This window comes from Danaus plexippus, chromosome 11 (genome assembly GCF_018135715.1).
Source record: "Danaus plexippus chromosome 11, MEX_DaPlex, whole genome shotgun sequence".
NCBI classification, from domain to species: domain Eukaryota; kingdom Metazoa; phylum Arthropoda; class Insecta; order Lepidoptera; family Nymphalidae; genus Danaus; species Danaus plexippus.
This window is the reverse complement of record NC_083544.1, coordinates 2,849,323-2,871,703: the sequence shown is the minus strand read 5'-3', so window position 1 is coordinate 2,871,703 and position 22,381 is coordinate 2,849,323. Positions and strand designations below refer to the sequence as shown.

At 32.3% G+C, this 22,381-nt stretch overlaps 1 protein-coding gene across 2 annotated transcripts; it reads left to right on the top strand.

Annotated features, from left to right (window-relative positions):
• Positions 1-10,523: 10,523 nt before the first annotated feature.
• LOC116765965 (uncharacterized) lies at positions 10,524-21,776 on the top strand. Of its 2 annotated transcripts, none has more exons than XM_061522070.1 (6): positions 10,524-10,733; positions 14,646-14,851; positions 18,089-18,224; positions 18,559-18,692; positions 19,789-19,972; positions 21,187-21,776. In XM_061522070.1, the coding sequence occupies exons 1-6, from the start codon at positions 10,685-10,687 to the stop codon at positions 21,273-21,275; spliced, it is 798 nt and encodes a 265-aa protein (XP_061378054.1). In that variant the 5' UTR covers positions 10,524-10,684; the 3' UTR covers positions 21,276-21,776. The 2 variants fall into 2 exon arrangements, with proteins under 2 accessions (XP_061378054.1, XP_032511507.1); XM_032655616.2 differs by having other exon boundaries at positions 19,789-19,993.
• Positions 21,777-22,381: the final 605 nt, after the last annotated feature.

Here is a 22,381-nt window from a genome sequence, read left to right as displayed (position 1 = left end):
AACTTATACATAACTTTCTGAGCGGGTTTCGATGACGTTTTAAAATGTCTCAAGTCTCGACGATATAATATATGGTTTGCGTAAAACATGCCATGGCACCAAGGGAGCATTATTTCAAAGAGTTGCTGAACAGAGTCGTAAACCGCTAACGACTGCTCTGCCACGATAATGAATTCGCTCTACACTTCAACCGCACCGCATTTGATTCTAACGAGGGGCTCAAAATATTTGAATACATACCTGATTCCAGTGACAGATAAAAAATAAATACATCATTAAAACTAAATCACTATATCTAGTCTTGACAATATCGTAAAAAAATACTGTGTCTTTTAATATGGAATTAAGGTTTTTCTGTAGTACGAGGTTAGTTTATCATTTTTATATATAAAGGTTTTGGCAGCTGTAGAGCTTAAACATTTTTTAGCTTAGAAAAAACATTTTAATTCGACGAATCCGGTTATGAAATTACGGCTGGCAGATAAACTCGTTACTTTTATAGCATTAAAAACCTAACAGCTTACTCAAGAGGCGATGCGGACATTTTACAACCGTCACCTTTCATTAAAATATAAAACACGTTACCGAATACGATAATTAATTAGTGCGCTGGCTAATTAGTTCCCGGCTATTTCGTACGTGAATGCGACCTAGTTTTATTTGCATACACTAATTACCAAGTTTTTTTTTCATACACTCTATTATCTATTGCATTAAAAATTTCAAACGTAGGTTAATAAATTTATATAGAAATTAACGGATTCTAATTCAAAGCAAAATTAAAATGGAATAATGTTGTCGACGTGTGGTTTTAAACATGCATATGCATATAACACCACAAAACAGCCCCGTAATACCGTCATATAAGCGCTCCGTAGCACAAAATATAAAAGGCGAGTGACTATATTTACTCACACGTTCTGACTTATACGATTATTACTAATAGCAAGTACTGCCACAGGTAAAATAAATTTGCATAAAGCATTTCTGCTTTATAGCTTGCGTCACGGCATCTATAATGACTAAGGAGGTATTTCGCGACGCCTTCGGTTGTTATTAGACTTTGAAGAAAAGTTTTAAATTATACTAAGTGGGCAAGGAAGTTCATTTTTTATGGTGCTTTATATAATATTTTTATACTAATAAACTAAAGTCTCCCCCGTCAACAAAAAAGGAAATCTTGTATTAAAGATGTCACGTTTAATAGCATTTACATCACGTTTAACAGTACATAGTAAATAATAAAATAGATTTTTAGCTATTTAGTAGCTCAGTAAAACTGTTTTATATGCAACTAGGATTGAAAATATTTCAAATGAAAAAAAAATTGGTTAATAACGACGCCTTAAATAAATAGTAGCCTCCAATAGTATTCAAGTAAAAACTGCCAGTGCAACATCAAAATTTTATATTATATTCAAAGGAATTATAGAAGCTATTAAGTTGCGATTACTATTACAGTCTGGATAAAACGGAATAATAACAGCTACGTAACCCAAATTATTTTTATAACAATGCCTGTTTTGTACCGGACTCAGGAAGCCCCTTAAAATTTGCATGACATTGTCCAAACACCAAACTCGATTTGTTTCTGTGAATGCCCTAGTGTATTTAAACCACGACCTCTTTTAATTTTATGTATGAATATTGCTTTCAAGCTTACTATAATTGAGGTGCGTGATTTAAAAACAAAGGATAATAATCAAACTTAAAATGTTGTTTAGGAATACGTAATCCAATTTTTTTTAAGCCATATTCATTTCTCTTATGTTTGTATACTTATCTTTTTTTTAATAATGGTACATTAAGTCTTAGACTAGTAATACAGACTCGGTAATAATGATTTAATATGTAATTTTTTATATAAACAATGCAAGTACTGACAAAATGGTTTGACTTTTTATGAAATACGACTTAGCTAAAAAGGCTGTATCTTTGCTCACTACATAAATCATACATAAATAAAGGACCTCATAAGCTGTCAACCTAATGCCATTCAGGGCAGACCGGGGTGCGTAATATCGTTGAATAAATCACCTGCTAAAATATACCCCAATACTAGCTTGAATATGAACATTTATGAACAATAACAGAATCACGGAGAAAAATGAGATATTTAAGTGATACCAACTGTTTTAATAGCAAAAGCATATTTATATTTTTTTTAAAGAAATCTATGGTTTTTATTTATATTTCTGATTGCTGCGGTTCGTGATATTGTTAAGATAGTAAATTATAATATGAGAAACTTATATTTTATATTAAATCAGATGGACAATTTTTTCGCAAAGTTTATTCACTAATATAAAACAATAGCATACTTATCTGTACGTTTATTTACATGGTTTTCCCTAATTATTCTCGTTATAACTCGAGAAAATATATTCTTGTTTTTGTTAGCTACACCTATATTAGAAAAAGCTGTTCCGAGCATTCACATAATTGGTACATTAAAAAAACTAGTAAAAAAAATAAGTACGTTTTATTGTGTTAGAGATCATAAAATCCATTCATTAATATTTGAATAAAATAGTAACCAACAAATATGTATAGGCATGCATATTTAAAATTTTTGGCATTTTTAATAGAACAACAAACTTTGAAAACTATTTTTAACAGTTTTTACAGACAAACCATCCGCTTTTCATATTTTGGTAACTGACATAATAAGTCGAGAGCTTTTAATATCATGCATATTCAATATCAGCAGCATTTATAATCAATTCAACTGCCTAGTAAATTATTAAACGGGTTCCAGTATTTTTTTGCCACTCGGTTTCACAAACAGTCAGATAGCCGATGTCGGATTCGAGACCAATATAATTTATCATTTCATATATTTGCTTTCAAGAAATCAAGACGGAAGCGGTTAAAAATTTTAGAACTATTTGTATCCGTGGATTTTCTTGCACTTCTCGTAATTTAATTGTAGACTATTAAAATCGGTCCTAAAATTAGAGAATCCTCAAAGTAAAATAAAGATTACAATAAATATCCCAGCTTTGACTTACATACTCTTTACAGACTTGGAAAGGGTAGAGCCAGTAAAATTTGGCTAAATAGATACATATATTTAGTTCAAATTTGGAAAAAATCTCATAACTGAGCGCGTTTAAAATTAAAACGTAAGAAGTTTTTCTAAAGTTATAATAAAACACAATAAAAAATCCAACTTGATTCCTTTTTAAAACACACACACACGCAAGTATAATTAAATTTTGTAATGTTATTAATACAAACACTGTTTGATAGCAGATATTAAATAAACAAATAAACAAAATGTATAGAAATATATCAAAACTTACCAGTACTAATTTTTAGCATTTATTAATTTCAAATGAATAATTAATTGAAGAATGTCGGAACTTTATGACCCATTGGTTTATTCTGGTCAATTCAAATGGACAGATTGCTGATGACGTTAAATAGCTCCACTAGGATACATAAAATGAGAATTATTTATAGTGAGTTTTAAAATATCTCCAATGAAAATTTTAATATATATCAAGAACAAATGAATGCTTAGTAAAAGAAATTAAAATAAAAAGATAAAATTATTATTCAACTATTCTTATTTATTATGACGATGTATATATATTAAAACAAACCTCTCTGTAACTAAAATACTATTTGTTTAAAGAAATATCATATGTATATATATATTTTATTAATTAGCTTCCATGGAAAACCTAAAGTGAAATTTATGGTCGCCTTTTAAGTTTCGTGAGCAAAACTTATAAATTTAAATGATTATTATACTAAAAAAGGTACTGTATTATACAGAGAATAAATTTTATTATATGCCAAGCATCTAAATAACCTACATATGCCATAGTTATATAAAATAATATCATCAATTTTGGAATAGTGCCAAGCTCACTACAAAGTGCTACAAATACCTTAGTGAATAAGTCGACGAAATACTTTTAGCCTTCTTAGATACAACTTGACATTATGAAACTAAAAAGCTGTACTTACCAAGTCTTTTTATGATATATCTTTACTCAAAGTGTTTCATCTTGTTAATGTCTCTACACATTCTAGTGCATTTTCAATGAGCCTTCATATTCTGTTGAAATAAGTTAAAATCGTTAATAGGTTATTAAAAATAATTTATGCTGGAAAACACCAATATTTATAATACCGTTCAAAAAGGTATTGGTCCCACATGCACAGTATATTAGCCCAGGAGTTATACCCAATACTATTTACTCTACGATATTTTCCTTAGTGAAAATCTCTTAGATGCCATCATAAATCGCTACGGTTGACATAATAGCGTGAAGGGAAGGGCCAAGAGTTATGCATGTTTGATTTACACATTTACCTTATACAACACTTTTCAATAAAGCAATGTGCTTTATTTAGTGTGTTAGATAAAATAATAATATTTATACTTTTTATAGTATTAATAACAATAATCATTCGAATAATATGGAACTGCATGTGTGCGTGCGTGTGTGTATGTTTGCAATACATAGTACATTTAAAACGGATGAACCGATTTCAATACTTTTTTCGTTTTTACTTTTTTGTTGTATTTTTTAATATATTTGTTCAGTGTCGGTCCGGGACCGTCGGAGTACCAGCTCTTTTCTAATATAGTGAAACTCAATTTTGGCAAGTAATTACTGGATTAAGTGCCTCATCGTAAACATAAAAAAACAAACTGATAACTTAAACGTGATGCTGACACCAGGGAACTGCATTATACATTAAATCTCTGATTCTTTCAAATTCAGACAAAGTAAATTTATTGTGAGAACTAGTGAATAATTTATTTAGAGTCAGTTCACAAATAACATGTCCCTGCAAACTATTTACGCCCCTAATGCTACATAAGCTTGACCTTTACAAAAGAAAATTTGCCACGATAAACATCCGCCTCTTCCTCTGTAATACCTTGTTATTTATGGACAGTAAGAGCCGAATTTAAAATTATTAAAGAAGAGTTAATTTTTTTTTGTTTAATTAGAATCTATCGATTTTCTATCTTGTAACCCTTACCGATAGATTTATAGCCCAAATTGTTCAAAAATTCTTTTTCGAAGTTCTCCTTCGTCTAAGTGTTCTCCAGCGTCCAATCTCTAAAAATTTTCTAATCACTTTCACAGTATCATTCACCAAACCTTCTGAAAGTTTTAAGTATATTTGCAACATTATTCCAGCACTCAAGGCAATTTTGAGGTAGTTTAACAACTACCGTGTACCGTTTGGATCTTAAGGAATGAAAGATGTATTCGGTTTTTTACCGTACGTGGATGGTTCTGTTTATTTATTTTGGGCATTTAAAGCGTTAATTTTTGACTGCTTTTACCATATGCTCCAATATGTTTTCATTGTGGTCATCGACTAGTTTAATTGTTGGATGGGGGTAGAGCCTAGCTGTGGTCAAGTTACTACAGCTTGAACAATTACTGGGTTGACCGTGAAGAACATCGGCATGAAGTAGCCTTTACTGGCTACGTTTCCTCCGATGAATGAAAAAACTGGTTGCCCTTTCCCTTTTCTCACTCTTTCCTCTCGCCCTTCCACAATCAAAGTCGGTGACGCAACCCCAACATCCCTTATGTAGCAGATATACATGGGCGATGATAAAGACCTCCCATCAAGTAGGCCACCGTTATATAAAGAAAAAATATATGAACTGCTTTCCCGTCAACAAAATCACGACAAAGCTTCTCTGTTATACATGTATGGACATAAGCAGCAATAGCGGTTCTGAAGTAGTGATACCTCGCCGTGATTTCACATCTCTGTAAAGAAATCAAGATTTCTAATATAGAAACTATGTTCAGCAAGGGTTTGTGATTATTTTTAAGTAATAATTTGATTAGAATTTCTTTTTTTTGGTTTCTAAGCATAAAAGACTATTATTTTATACTTTTTAAGATTTATTTCTTAAACTAAAAGTATTTTTGCGTTCTTTTAAGTTTTATTTTTATAACTTTACTAGTAAGTAAAAACCTATGTGTGTAGATGGAAAAAAACTGTCAGTTAATTTGCTAAATTGAAGGAAGTTAAAAAAAATTAATACTGATATCATACTTATTTAACACAGCTACTTTGAACTTCATATTTTTCACTAAAGAAACTATTCAAAGCAATGACTTTAAATATTAATTAACAACAAATACTATACATGATTGATATCAGATCCCAGGACGAGGAGCGAGATGGCCGGCTGTACAGGATCTACGTCGCGAAAAAGTTGATCCTGCAGCAGGCCATCTGCCGGGCCAAGGAGGCAGCCTGGCTGGAGCTGGTGGAGGGTCTCGATCGAGACCCTTGGGGCCGACCATACAAGCGGGCGCGGAACAAGCTCTGCGCCCAGTCGGCCCCCATAACGGAAGTGCTCCAGCCAGCTGTTCTGAGGGGGATCGTGGGGGAACTCTTCCCCGACGCTCCTGCGGGATTCACTCCCCCCAGAATGGCCCGGCTGACGTTGGAAGAGGGCGACCGCGTTCCGCCCACCGTCACGGAGTCTGAAATGGAGGCGATTCTGACTCGCCTCCAGAGTAAGAAGAGCGCACCGGGTCCGGACGGGGTGCACGGGAGAGTTCTTGCTCTCTCCCTGGTGCACCTCGGGGAAGCCCTCAGGGAGCTGTTCGACCTCTGTCTGAGGTCCGGGCAGTTTCCGAGGGCCTGGAAGGAAGGCCGGCTTTGCCTACTCCCAAAAGGCAGCCGGCCTCTGGACTCGGCTTCGGCGGTGCGACCGGTGGTTGTGCTGAACGAGGCGGGGAAGGCCCTGGAGAAGATAATGGCCACCCGTCTCGTTCGGCACCTGGAGGAAGGCTCGGGCCCGGGACTGTCAGAGTCCCAATTTGGGTTCCGAGCCCGTCGGTCGACCGTCGATGCCCTCAAACGCCTGAGGGCGGTGACGGAAGAGGCGGAACGCAGAGGAGAGGTAGTGTTGGCAGTGTCGTTGGACATCGCCAACGCCTTCAACAGCCTCCCACACAGCGCGATACAGGTGGCACTCGAGTACTTCGGAGTGCCCCTGTATCTGAGGAGGCTGATAGGCGACTACCTCTCCCAGAGGAGGGTGGCAGTCGAGAACCGGAGGGGGTCCATAGAGTGGTGGACAGTCGAAAACGGCGTTCCACAGGGTTCGGTCTTGGGACCTGTCCTGTGGAATGTCGGGTATGACTGGGTCCTGCGGAGTCGCCTCCTCCCCGGGATGGGTGTCATTTGCTATGCAGATGACACCCTCGTCTTATCCCGGGGACGGAGCTACAAGGAGGCGGCGCGGCTGGCCGAGGTCGGTACTGATCTCGTGGTCAGCCGCATAGAGAGGTTGGGGCTTCGGGTCAGAATCGACAAGACCGAAGCCCTCCTCTTCCGCGGGACTGGGCGGAAAGGACCCCCGCCGGGTGCCACCCTTCTCATAGGAGGAGGGAGGGTCAGGGTGAGCCCGACCATGAAATATCTGGGGCTCACCCTTGACGGAGGGTGGACCTTCGTGCCCCATTTCAGGGAGTTGGGGCCGAAGGTCATGAGGACGGCAGGTGCGCTGGGGAAATTCCTCCCGAACCTCGGAGGACCCAGCGCAGCTTGCAGGCGGCTATACTCTGGGGTCTGTCGGAGTATAGCCACGTACGGTGCTCCCGTTTGGGCTGATCGACCGATGAGCCGCGGGGTCAAGGCCCTACTGCGCTCGGCGCAAAGGGCACCCGCGGTGAGGGTGATTAGGGGGTACCGTACGGTCTCCTGGGCCGCAGCGACGGCTCTTGCTGGCGATCCGCCCTGGGATCTTGTGGCGTCGGTTCTCGCCGAGGTGTTCTCTTACGTCTCGGGTAGGAGGGCTCTCGGAGAGAACCCTTCGTCAGAGGAGATCCGGGCGGTTCGCCGGCAGGGGGAGTCGCGCCTTATGCGGGAGTGGGGGGAGGACCTGGCGGGCCAGCCGTACGGTAAACGTACAACGGCTGCGCTCCGTCCGGTCCTAGAGCGTTGGATGAGGCGGAAACGCAAACCCCTTACTTTCCGTCTGACGCAGGTTTTCACCGGGCACGGCTGTTTCGGTGACTACTTGTGTCGGGTGGCCAGGAGAGAGCCGGGAGGAGGCTGCCATGAGTGCGGCGCTGCGGTGGACTCAGCCCAGCACACCCTCGAGGTGTGCCCGAGATGGGCTGCGCAGCGCCAAGACCTTGTGGCGGCGCTCGGCGGAGTGGGCTTGTCGCTTTCGAGTGTCGCGGAGAAGATGCTTGAGAGTGACAGGTCCTGGATGGCGGTGTCCTCCTTCTGTGAGACGGTTATGTCCACGAAGGAGGCATCTGAGCGGGAACGGGAGGTTGCGGCTGATGCACCCTCCCTCCGCAGACGACGGACGGGGGCGCGCCGGGGGCGATATCAACGCCTCCTCCAATAGCGCCCCTGCACCCCGGGCTGGGGTCGGGCTGGTAACCCGGCTCCTGTGAAAGCCCGGCGTCGTCGGGGCGGTCCTAATTGCCGGGATCACCCCCTTTCTCCGAGGGAGTAAGTCCGGTCTTTGCCAGGACCGGCCAGTCGCTGGTGTGCCCTGTCGCTGACAGATCCGGGGTGCACCAACATAGCGGCCGATGGCTTTCGCAGTGGTTTTAGTGAGTAGGGACCTGCCCAGGTCGAGTCTCACACATCCTCTCCGGCCCCACCAAGGCCGGTGAGACGGCTCGTAAAAAGAGTTTCCCTGCGTCATCAAAAAAAAAAAAAAAAAAATGATTGATATCAGATAACAAAACTTTAACCAGTAAGAAACCAAAATCTACTATTTTAGTTTGTTCTATTTTTTTTTACGATGATATCGTCATATAATCTTTTTGTGATAACAAAAATTCAATATTAATAATAATTTCTTTTTTAAACATCCTCAAAAACATTCCGTTGTAAACCTTCTTGTAGAACAATTTAAAAAATTATTAAACATAATTGTGATATCTGATGTATACATCAGATATCTTTATAAAGACGTAAAACTTGCAAAAATATAAACAAAAATAACAGAACATAAATTTCACGGACTAAATAAAAGTTGTTATAGTATGAGTACCACATCCATAATACCAATAAAAATAAAGCCGTTCTAAAAAAACGATGAACATGAAATTTATTACATAAAACGATTCATTGATCAAAGGCTCTATAACAATTCGGATAAAAGAAGCTTATGAAAATTATATCAATTTCTTAATATTTTTGTCGTAAATATCTAAGAGTTTTTCGCTTACTTAGTATTCATTGTGGGCTTTAGGAATTAATCATCCAATGATGATTTCGTTTTCGTGCACCGGAATGGGTCTAGGCAATACAGGATCATTTTGAATTCAGAACACGATTCAAATTAAGTGATAAAGCGTTCGTAGTACTTCGCCTCTGCCCAGCTGTCACCGGCTAATGCGCGAAGATGCCACGTGCTGTACTGTTGTACTTGTTACTGAAATGAACATTTCTGGTAAATTAACAGTATTCAAGATTCTAATTGAGAAATTCAACTCGTATTTAAGGTATCCTTAAATATGGCCTGTTGAGTATTGTATGTTTAAACATTGTAAAAGTATATTAATGATTTTATTTAAATCATTGAAACTAAAAAAAGTCGCCTTTCAACATTTAAGTTTATGTTTAGTGGAGCTTTATAAAATAAAAAGTTTATAAATGTATATTATACTTACTGTTGATCGGTTATTTTAAAATTGTAATTAATTTCAGAGATATTTTTTTTAGTTTTATCTTAATTAAGTACCTAACTATAAATAAAAAATATTTACAAAATCGTAAACGTGCAGCATTACACGATTTTGTTTATCTGAATTTATGTGTACGTAAGCGCCAGTGCTCCAGCTCCATTGCATGTATTGGTCAATCATGCAAATAGTTTTAAAGTGATATTAAAATGATGTTATAGTATTCAAGAAAGCACCTTGTAAAAACTAAACAAACACTACAATAATATTCTGAATATAAAAGGACTATGAAGCAATACTGAATCTTTAACTAAAGGATCACGTAACGATACAGTATTCATTATCGACCATTGAGGGTAACAAAGGAAATTTGTAAGAGATAAAATGCTGTTTATGATTTTATGATGCTCTTCTATTCCCGAATATGGTATCGTAACCTAAAGTGTTACGGCTTCGCTGCTACGGGGGAAAATCAAAAAATGTCATAAGAACATGTATCAGTTACAAAGGATGTGAACCTTAATGACATTTGCTTTAATAGCAACGTAATGTATAAAAAGATACGATAAAAAAAAACTAAAAAAGTCATTATTTAACTTTTTCCACTTCAGGACATATCAATATAATGTTACAACACAGACAATTAATAAAGTGAATACGCTGAACTATTCCTTTTCTATAAAGAAAATATAAGCAAAATACTTTGATACCATTTCAAAGAACCGCCCACGTGGTATGTCCTCTGATCAAACAATAAACTATATCAAGTTAAACTGTAAGATCATGAAAATGTAAAAGGCTCTTTGTGACCTCAACTGGGTGCGGGGCGAGCGGTCGCTAACGCTGCCAAAAGCAAACCTTCAGTTGAGACGAGGGAGTCGTTGGACACAGACGTGCCATTGCGCTAGTATAATCGTGTTTCGTAAAGCCAAGCCAGAAAACGTGTTTATTTGAATTATTGTGTGGTGATAAAAAGTTTTAATAATAATAAGCGGGCTGTTATGTGATGAGACATTTCGGATTTTATGAAGAGGATGTTTCTTTTAATAGCCGTTATCAGCTTACTTATAAAAGGTATAAAATATATTGAAAATATATTTCCAACTTACGGTTAAAAGCTTTTTTAAGTTAAAATTAAAATGTAATGCTACAAGTTCTGTAAGTCAGATGAAATATGAAACGTTCTTTGTTCTAACTTGGGCGCCAATAAAGTATAACATAACTTAATATCTAAACATTATGACTTTATATTTATACCTGATAATTTTGTAATAGCTTTTTCTCACATATTTTAATTTATCGTCAGTCATATAACGCTGTTTATGATCTGAATGTATCGTAAAGAGTTATCTTAACAAAAATAAATTGCGGTCATGACAAATACCTCTAAGAACGATAAAAACGATAGCATGGACTAGAAATAAATAACATAATATTGAAATTGTTTTCACACTCCATATCACTTCTATTACATAATAAATGAAGATAAAATATCTATGTGACAAATATATTTATTAATAAAAATATGCTCACTCAGGATGTTTATTATTATTGTCGTGAAGTTAAATATAATTATAGTTTGTTAAAATTACATGCAGTTTACTAAGTCCAAACAATTGAAGTTGTGTTTAAAAAAAAGAGTGGATGGTAAAATAATGTTTGAATAAAAACTGTCTATTAACCTCTCATTAAACTCGATTATAATAAATAATAGTAATAGAAGCTTTTTTTCTTTAGTAACTAAAAGTAAAATAAACAACTTTTAACGATAGCGAATGATATATTAAATAGTATTAAAATATATGACAACAATAACTTCTACGGTGATATTAATATATTTATTTCATGTCTCTAAATTGCTTGTATTTAATTATATCAAATTATAGTAGGGTTACAAATATTTTTACATATATAGATAATTTATATTTATGGAAACAGTTTTGTGTTAGTAATTATATTTTTATCATAAAGCTCACTCTGTCATGTATGGAACAGTTACGAGAATGAAATAACATTTTAATGTATTTCATAAAAAAGCTGACCTCTTTCTGAAAGATGTAACGTTTCATAAATATTAACTTACCTTATATTTTCGCGTATATGTCATAAATATCTAAAGTTTCAATTCATAAATATCTAAAGTTTCAATTCATAAATATCTAAAGTTTCAATTCATAAATATCTAAAGTTTCAATGATATTGAATAAAATTTTATATTTCAGCTTATATATAAAAACCTGTCGAACTAGTCCCATGTATGGACGTTGAAATAACTTTACTTTTCTAATGCAATATATATATTATTTTTATTTTCCGTTTATAGTTTGAATTGCCGTTTTGCTGAATTCAGATTTATAAAGGAGGGTAATTTTTGACATAATACTAATGCGGCTTAAGTTTTGACACCTAATTAATGGGCGAGTATGAACTGAATAACCTTTATTTAATTAAATATAAGCTTATTAAGAAAAACATTAACACGAGTTTTGTAGTTTCGCTTGAAGATAATTACATTATAGACATTTATATTGGACTTATAATAAAAATAGCTTTGCTGCATACTTTTTTGTTCATTTGTATGAAAGTAATGTTATTCATTATTGTTACATTCAAATTGTTTTTGAGTATTATTTAATTTTACTATTAGAACGATTAATCCAAAAATAGGTAATGGATATGTGTCCTCGGTAATAACATGTTATAAGGAATAATAATTACTCTATAATTCTCTATAATAATTCAAGTAATATTATTGTGACAATATAATATAAACTCGAGTTAGTATTTAAGTTTGTTGACAATAGATAAACGAGAAACTTTCAAAGGATTGTTGTATTTTTTAAATTTAGAATTACTTGTTAAGATACGTTCCTTTTACATAAAATTCAATAATGAATACTAAAGCATATACCTTTTTTAATTAAGTTGACCAAAATTTTTAATTTAGGCCATGTCAGAATGTAAATGGTAGACTTTTAAGTGACTTCTATCAACGAGCTTCGTCGTGATTTTAATGGCAATGTAAATAAGTCCCGGTTGTACTTGCAAACCAGTAACAAAATCAAAGCAAGCCTCCGGCGATTTTAAACCCCGCCGAAATAAACTTTCCAAAAATACTTTTTACTTTCTTTAACTAGTGAATCTACAGTTTATGTATTTTTGGTAAATTTTCTCAATATTTGCTATAACAGTCAATAGAAAATGTTAAAAAATCTGGATAAAAGTTATTACTGATCATGATTTATATGTTTTTTAAAATCATCTTCTACCAATGTATATAATTGTTGTCATACCTGGGGCGCTCAGGGGAAATGAAGCAACAGCAATATTTAGTAACGATTTTTTCCGTCATAACCTTTAAATTGTCGTAGTTTTCATGTTTACTCTGGGAAGATATTTGAATATTCAATATATATAAACATAATATTTAGATATAAAAATATTATCACTGTAATAAGGACGGCCAATTTTAATCATATTTTATGTAACTTTAATGTTATATGATATATTATTTATATTACGTGTATGTTGGATGACCTTAATTATACAAATTAAAGCTTGTTTAATGTTCCATTTATATCATAATATTCGATTTGGATTTATTGTAATTTTATTGCAATTTTCAGGGCAAATTATGATAAAACAGACATAAATTTGTTTGTGTTCAATACAATTATAAACCGAAAAACTTGATTTACATCGTAGCAATGCATGTATTAATAATACATAGTTTGTAATATAATTCCAGTGAATTTTTGTAAATATATGTATTATTTATTTTATTTAGTACACTTATTGGTAATTAATTGTTCAAAAAATCTCATACACACTATAAATATTCTATTCCAATCTATTCTTAAGGCATTAATTAACTAGAAGTTCATTTTTACACTTCAGTAGCTTTTTGTCTTCAATCCAGCACTCACTTTAGATGATAATCTTAAACAATTCAAAGCCCATCTCCGTTTCAATGGAAAAAATGCACATTGTTTTATTAACGACTCTAGACTACTTCGGTATGCTGTTTTTATGATGAATTTCTGTTTCGGTATAAGTTCGTAGAACTTCGCAGAATATATTTGACACCATATGTATTTATGTTAACATTAAGATATTAATAATTCTGAATGAGATTAAATTTCATTTCTATATTTATATACCATAAGAATTTCACAATTGGCACAAAAAACTTCGTTTTCATATCAATTTAATGATTAAATTTTCTATTTAAATATTCTAAAATAATATACTAAAATTCGATAAAAAAGTAAGAATAAAAAAAAGTAAGTATTTCTTATAGTTCTCGTTTCTAGGTCGTGTATGAAGGACATATGATGAATTTCAAAATCGTGTTGTGATTTAAAACAAATCTTGGCCTTCAAATATAATTTGTCTTTAATTGAAACAATAAAATATCAAGCAATGTAACAATGAAATTACTAAACATAAATCTTATATTGAATCTGATTTGTTTTATTTTCATTTCATTTTCAATAAAAACGCAGAATTGAACCTAATTTTCAACGTAATAAGTTTGTTAATTCATAAAGTTATTCAACCACGTCAGCTGTACTAATTGTCGCAAAGTTCTACCTTTCTAACTATTCCCCTTGAACTCAGAGTTTGTCTTATCTTACAAAAAGTTGTCTTTCCTTGCAGTTTCATGTAGATTTTGCTCTAGAGGCAATTTCTCCAATATTTTATGTTATCTCTAACAGCTTCTTTCGATTAAAACTTTTTCTGTTTCTCAATAAATTATTATAAATCATTTTAAAAATTAATCTTCTATATTCTATTTATCAAATATTAATGAGTTTTTCCTTATATTTTAATAAACACAATTTCATTACGACTTTCATAATATTTCATTTTTCTCCCATGAGACAAAGGGAAAATATAATACAAATATTTGTTTCCATCCATTGCCATAAGAGCAATATTTTTTGTCATAACAAGGAAACTGTAAGATTAATTTTCTTGTTACAGAGTCCTTATTACTGAGGATAGTCCGGGTCAATGTGCCGTCGTATCGAGTGAGGGGTCAGCTGGCACAGTTGGATTGTGATTACGAATTAGGAGACGATACGTTATATTCAGTGAAATGGTACAGAGATAATGAAGAGTTCTATCGATACATGCCAAAATATGACCCCCCAAAGCTTTGGTATAAATTGGATGGAGTCAAAGTTGATGTAAGTAGATAAAAATTAAGTTTAAAATTTTGTTTCAATTTATAAAATTTTAACTTATCTTTTAAATGAATTAAAGAAACTTTTGGTCTTCACAGTTCGGAAAGGCTGTCAATAATACTTCAAATTATGTTAGCTTAGTTTATTGTTTGAATACAATTAATATGAATGTTTGTGTTATTTATAACCAAATATAAGCTTACTAGGCCATTGCTTATTAAAGTATGATCGTAAAATTATTTACCAATGGGAATCAATTTCTATTATAAATATTAAATTTTGAACCTTTTCTTTGTAAATCCATAAATTTTTGGCAAATAATTCTTATGGAAAAAAGTTGTTATGTTTTGTTGAAATCACTAGTTTTGTGAACCAGTAGTTTGGATATCATCAATATCTTTAATATGTTTTTCACATCAATACTTTTGAAAAGGTAACCCATTAACTACTGATCTACTCAAGTTCGAGTTTCAATTTTAAAGCATCCACATTTGCAATTCGCAGGAACCTTCCGGACTGTACTGTCAATTTATATAAACGAATTTCTTAATTCTGCTTTCAACAAAATAACTTCCTTCTCTCTTTCCGGAATCTTATTTTGAGTTATTTCAAACCAGTTCTAGATTTAATATATATTAAGCTGCACTTGACGTTTCAATATAGTGTTTTTGTATGACAACGAAAGAGAGTGCTTTTTTTCATATTTAAATGATATACAAATTGTTATGTGTTTAATCATTATATAACAAACAGAGATTACGAATAAGATAATACACTTTTATACAAAGTCAGCACGGGTAAAAGCAAACGCCCAAAGCAAACAGGACAATAACAGTTTAAAGCATATCGGAAGCACATTACATACTTACATTTGAAGAAATGTTCTAATTATTTATTACAAACAATTGATTTATTTCAATATAATAAATAAAAATGTTGGTAACTATGTTACTCATTTAGAGTCGAAGCAACAGACAAATTTATATTCCACTTAAGAATAGTGTATCCTTTTATTTAATCAGAATAAAAATGAAACATTTCTATAACATTATCGTATGGGTATGTATTAAATGTCCATGTCCGTTGTCAAAATTAGTTTTAAGAAATATCGTTGTTTTAATAGTGTTAAATATCATGCAGTCTTTTTCTATTCAGGTTGTAAAAAAATAATAATTGTAAGACAGTTTAAATTTTGTGAAAAAAATCTTAAGACGGTATTCTATTCCATAAAAAAATAAACATTTACATTAGAATCAATTTCTTACCGTTCATACATTCGAAATAAGAGCAAAATACTCGAAATGTCCCTATATTCGGAGCTGTGTATTTGTATCTTGAATGATTTCCAATTTGTTATATTCTGTCGATATTTATTCAGTCATATTAATGAAAGCTAGGTATTCTATTACCTAATATTAATTCTATGATCAAATAAAAAGGTATCTGAGGCTGCCTAAAGAAAAAAACTCTTAATGGTACAAGGATCAATAAATAATTAATTAAGACAGTACCGTTAGTTGAGTTTTTATAGTCAATGTATTTTCATTCTCATTCTCAACCATATCACGGAAAACTACTTAAGGGATTTATTTATGAGGCTTTCACAGTTTTCCAATACCTCACTTTGGTTAGAAACTAAACTTATCAAGAGTTTCCTAATCAAAGAGAATCGGTTTGAAATGACTTATGGAAGCTGAGATCCAAGAAAATATACAGTCAAACAAAATCCTTGAGTATATTTTTTATTGAGCTAGCATATCGATAGGTACTGTGTAATATCCATTTAGACTTGAAATATTAAGATTAAAAAATAAAATTTAATAAAAATTTACTATCTATAATCAAACAATAGTATCAATAATAATAATAACAAGAATAAACATTTTGTTGTGAAATAATAAAAATATGTCAATAGCACCAAATTGTGTTTTTTAAATAAATATTTTGTGTGTCGGCCTCCAGACCAGACATATTTATGTATTCGCGAATTTTAAAGCGTCCGTTCACATCTCGTCTGCTCGTGATCACGGTTGCTGAAAAGTAACCGAAACGTCGGGAGTATGTAGTTTTTTACAAAAATAAATCACGCGTCGTTTTTCCGAAAAATATTAGTTAATTTAAATTTATTTTTTAAGTTTTATTCTCCATTGGAATGTTTTGGGAAAAAAAAGTATGTAACGGTTTTAAATTACATTTTTATTCAGAATATTATCCTGACTAACTACTAATATTTATAGAAATGCAGTAATATAGTAAAAGTAAATTAATTTTGCAACTCCCGTTTGTAGCAGACGAATTTGTCTCTTCCGTGTAATCTGTATTTCCTAACAAACACCTATTCACACGCTGACTGATATAAATTATTTAGTTTCAAAACTTATTTGCGTTTGGTATGGTAACGTTAAATAACGTACATCCAGTCTCCTTATTGAATGTTAAGAAATGGTTTCAATCTACTTTGAAGTGATAGAAATTTTTCATCCCTTCTGTAAAAATACTTCGTATTTTTATTCATTAAAGAAATGTTTTTCAAGAAAATTTAAAGAAACTATAGACAATATTTGAATATCTTTTAAATTTATATTTATTCACACAATAGTTAAAAATAATATTATTATTATATAATCTGATTTAAAGAAAGTAAAAAGAATTCACGAATTACGAATTGTAGATTTGTTTACAATCATTAATAAAGTAACAATAATTTTTATGTGGCAATAAAATATGCAATAAACCCTTTGTAAAATAATATTCCTTAAATTCCTAAATAGAATATTCCTAAAATATTATTTATTTTGTCATACTTAAGCGGGGGCTAACATATAGATAAAAAATATAATAATACATTGAAGTGATCATCTCTGTGTCATATATATGTTTGATCTCTGAAAAATAATCAGTTATTTTAAACAATACATAAACTTGTAACTTTTTGATTTTTATATAGAGTACCAATATTTTTTTTTGATTCATATATATTTCACATTTTCAAAGGAATAAAGCCAAACTTTAACCTGTTGCATCCTGCTCGTAAGCATGCTAACTCGATTAGGGAAAGTAGCGCTTTCTAAAAAAAGATATATCCAATATGAAAAAACTAGAACACAAAAATTTGTTTCAATTTCCATTCTATATTTGAATAATTCGTGGGGGTAATGGTGGTGATATTGTCCTAGAATCAAATGGACCGCCGGTTTGTTTACGGTTTTTAAATATATTGTTATTATTGCATAATTCTAGCTGTCAAAATCGGACGATAGAAGAGTAGTATTACATCAGGTTACACTAAAATCATCAGGATTATACAGATGTGAGGTTTCTGCTGAAGCTCCAAGTTTTGCGTCATCGGCTGGGGAAGGTAGAATGGAAGTTATATGTAAGATATTTTCAATATATTTATTAAAAATCTACGAACTCTATGTAAGATATAACGAATTTATACACAATAATTTCCTCTGATTTTTTTCTAATTTGCATAAATTTTAGATTACATAAAATATAGGAGTATCTTAAAAAAAATTGAGAATTATATTAGATATTTTGAGGTGCTGTCAATATCGCCTTTTACTTAATATCAAAATTTATTAGCTTATTCTTAGTCCCTTTTGAATTTATAATATAAATTATTTTTTACTCTAGAATGGCATGCGAAAGATGAACAACTTGAAACTAAATTTTATATTACTACTTTGATTGATCTTACCCTCTAGATTTACCTCGGGAAGGGCCAAGAATAACAGGAAATGAACAGGAAAATAGACGAGGGGATTCCTTATTTTTAAATTGTACATCAGGACGGTCATATCCAGCAGCTATTTTGAGTTGGGACATCGATGGTGAAAAGGTACTAATTAGCTTAAAAAGTGTGGACAGTTAATCCGCCACTTATTATCGAGTCAATATTTTTATCATCTTACACTTCATCGACAATAACAGTACGATATAAAAAGTTTTTAACAGAAACTCTAATCATTATAAGAAAAAAGATTTGAAAATGCATTAATATAAATGTAATAATAATGACCTTAATATCATGATGCTTTAATTTCTCCAAATAAATGTCTTAACACTAGAGAAAAATCTGCTAAATGGAAAAAAGAAAAAATTACCCTCTTAAGAATATCTCAACTAATAGCTTACAAAATTATGAAGTAAAACTCCAAAATCCCGCAGCGAACGACCTAATTTGAAGTTTTTTTTGGTTTAAGTTATAAAAAGTTTTGAATACTTTTCTGATTAACAATCTGATAATGGCTATAATCTTTCCAAAGTTCTATTGTTTGAAACAACCTTTTGGTATTAAATTCAAAGTTCGATAAATTCTTTTGGTATAAAATATTTTACTCGTTTCTGATATAGAATGGAATTTATAATGATTAAACAACAATTAATAACATGTATCAAAGCAAAGTTTGATGTGGATGAAAATAAGGTGTTGAAACAAAATAGAAGTTGAAAATAGAATTTGAATTTAATAATATTTTAACTTGTTTGTTTGATGCACGTCTTTCGAATAAAGAGAGGCGGCTTTTGTATAAATAGGTTTTAAAAGGATTTTTATTATTATTATGACAATTCTAAAGTCTGATTTCAGAAGTCATTTTAAATTTGTTATTTACAAATGCAAATTTTTCAAATGACTTTCTCCAGTTTCTATACGATAGAATATGACAAGTGTAATTCAATGTCACTATTTTATAAACTAATTTACATAAAGTATATTAAAAAAATCGTTTTATCCTCCTCTGCTATTACTTTAAACCACCACATCATTAGACACCACACAATAGAAAGAAATGTTTAAGAGAAACCGAAAAAATGCAGATTATGTGACGTACAAATTATAATATAATAAGAGATCAAAATTTTATTATTTACTTATCTTGAACAACTGTTTTGAATTACTCATATATGATATCTTAAAAATTAATTTCATTTAGGTAACTGATCCGGCGCTACTAGTAGAATATCCACCAATCCAGCACTCGCATGGACTGCTTTCAACTGCATTAGGGCTGCGGGTACCAGCAGGTCGAACTATGCAAGTTAAATGTACGGCAAGGGTTGCGCCTGCATGGAGGGAAGGCAGCGAAGCAGTGGTTGGCAATAGCCAGCTAGCAGACAGTAAGGAAGCTATGTTGTTAGGTTGGTTGTCATTCATATCAACATAGATTAAAAAAAATACAAAACAAAAACATATAAAGAAAAATTGTGCGGGCTTCAGCAAGCTACAGTATTCGAAAAAATTACTAGAATTTGATTATAAGTATAACATATTCAAACAACTAAACTAATCTAAGAAAAAGTGATTGATCCTCCAACGCAAGGTTTGTAATGCTTTTATATTTGCTATGCGATATATTTTTAGTTTTTATGAAAAGATAATGATAGCGGGAAAGTTTTTCAGTTTGAATTCTATTTCAGAGATGAAATCAATAAATGGATAAAAATATTTATCTGTTTTCCAAAAATATGCTATATTTCAAGTTTAATTTTTAGAACTTAGTTGCTTCACTGAATTAAACAAAAATGTTAAGGTTTTTATGAAACATGAAATAACTTATATATATTTTGTGGCTAATAAAATCAAAAGTAAAAAAAATATTTTGTCTATGTAAGCATTTCCAGGATCTTTTTTTTCTTACGATAAAATAAATTGTCGGTAACAAATAGAAAATATCCGTCAAAACATTCATGGGTATAAAATTTTTATATCAGTTGACAATTAATTTACTATTTAGGATAGTTTGTTTAAACAAAATTGATGTCATCAGCAATTAACTGCGCATTACTCTGATTTTGTCTTCAGATTGACAAGTAACTTTAAAAGTATATTTTCAATAATTATAACACATTTTTACTGGATATATAAGATTCTTTGCAATGAAACTCTGACCTGTTTAAGAAAATTGTGCCCAACGCTATTCATAGTATCAACATTTCATGACACGTTGCTTTCAAACTGATTTTCAACGCTGCTCCAAAACGTATGAAACCTATTGCAACACCTTTATAGTTTACAAGCACGAATCAACAAATCACTGTCGTGTTATTGTTTTATAAACACGAGTGTTGTGTTGTACATCAATTATATATTTTAATAGTTAAGAGAATCAATGGTCTTCAAAACAAAATTATATATTTACTTTAAATATTTTCCTAAATATAAATTTTAACTTTAAAAACTATACCAAAGCCGACGATACAATTGGATAATTGTTAATTAAAGCGTTTAACAAATGTTCAAGTTTAAAGAGCCGACAAAGTTTTTAGAGATATCATTTCATTCAAAAAGCTCCATTAGCTCGCTGGAATAATAACCGTCTTGTTTGTTTCAGTGAGGAGCTCAAGCGCGACGTCTACATTAAGTGTAACGTTGTTAACACTTTGCCTACTCCAATTTCTCAGTTCTTTAAAACAAACGTGATAATTTATTCCCTCTAAGTTATTAATACGACTTTGGTGACACGAACTCTGAAAGGACGATTAAGGCACGCCATATAGAATATTTTATGATATAAGTTTTTTTTATTCCAAGAGTAATCAAAATCATTCTATCGAATTGCATAGATGGATCATATTATTATTTATAGATCAGATCGCATACATATCTTTTATATATCTTTAGGAATTATTTATTTCACATTTATTTTATAATTATTAATAAATCTGAAACAATGTCAATTATTTGTTTTCTCGTTTCAACAAAGCTTATAATTGTAATCTAAATTATTATGAAATGTAAATACAAGTTTAGGGATGCCTTCTTAGATATACTGATACTAATGTAAATAATAGAAGTTCTTTTATATCGTTATTGAAAATATTAGGCAATAAACAAAAATGTACGTATTTAATTGAAAATGTTGATGTAAATTTAGTATGCGTTTCAACTTTATTATTTTATTAAATTTGATATAATTAAGGATATTCTGAAGTTTTATTCTTTTATATCTTAAACATTTTGCCCATCTTATCATATCAATATAAAATTTTTATACACTCTATAGATAGATATTGGCTATTATATGTATAAAGCGTATGACGAGTATCTTGAAATTTGGAGGATCACACAATTTCAAATCACTTAATTCTAATTAATTCATATAAACAAAAGGAAGGTATAGTTCCATTATGCCTTTACTTCGAATATTCAGTCCCAACTGAATTCATGCAATTTCGTAATGTTTGCTGTAACAGTCCACTTGAAGACACTGCGCGTTCGCATAAAAAGATTTATTAATGACGATTAGGATCCTTTCCGTTTCATAATATTAACCGGCTACGACATATGACATTTGTCATGTAGATAGAAATAGCAATAAAAAGTAACTTTTAAATTTGATAAAATTCAAGAGTAAAAATGAATGTAAGAGTTAAAAGTGAAAAAAATAATAATGATGAAACATCTTAATCTTAAGCTAATTTAGCACAAAGGAGGATATTCTCAGAGTAAATATTAACAAAAGGTAGATATTAAAATTAATTTTAAATGTGCCAAGATATTTTATAATCCTTTTGTTCGAAATCTGA

What these genes read in the sequence shown, in the direction of transcription:
- LOC116765965 (XM_032655616.2), top strand. Translation starts at nt 10,685, where the DNA reads ATGAAGAGGATGTTTCTTTTAATAGCCGTTATCAGCTTACTTATAAAA. An exon ending in TATCAGCTTACTTATAAAAG is followed by an intron (nt 10,734 to 14,645) that starts GTATAAAATATA and finishes TTCTTGTTACAG; the next exon opens with AGTCCTTATTACTGAGGATA. An exon ending in TGGATGGAGTCAAAGTTGAT is followed by an intron (nt 14,852 to 18,088) that starts GTAAGTAGATAA and finishes GCATAATTCTAG; the next exon opens with CTGTCAAAATCGGACGATAG.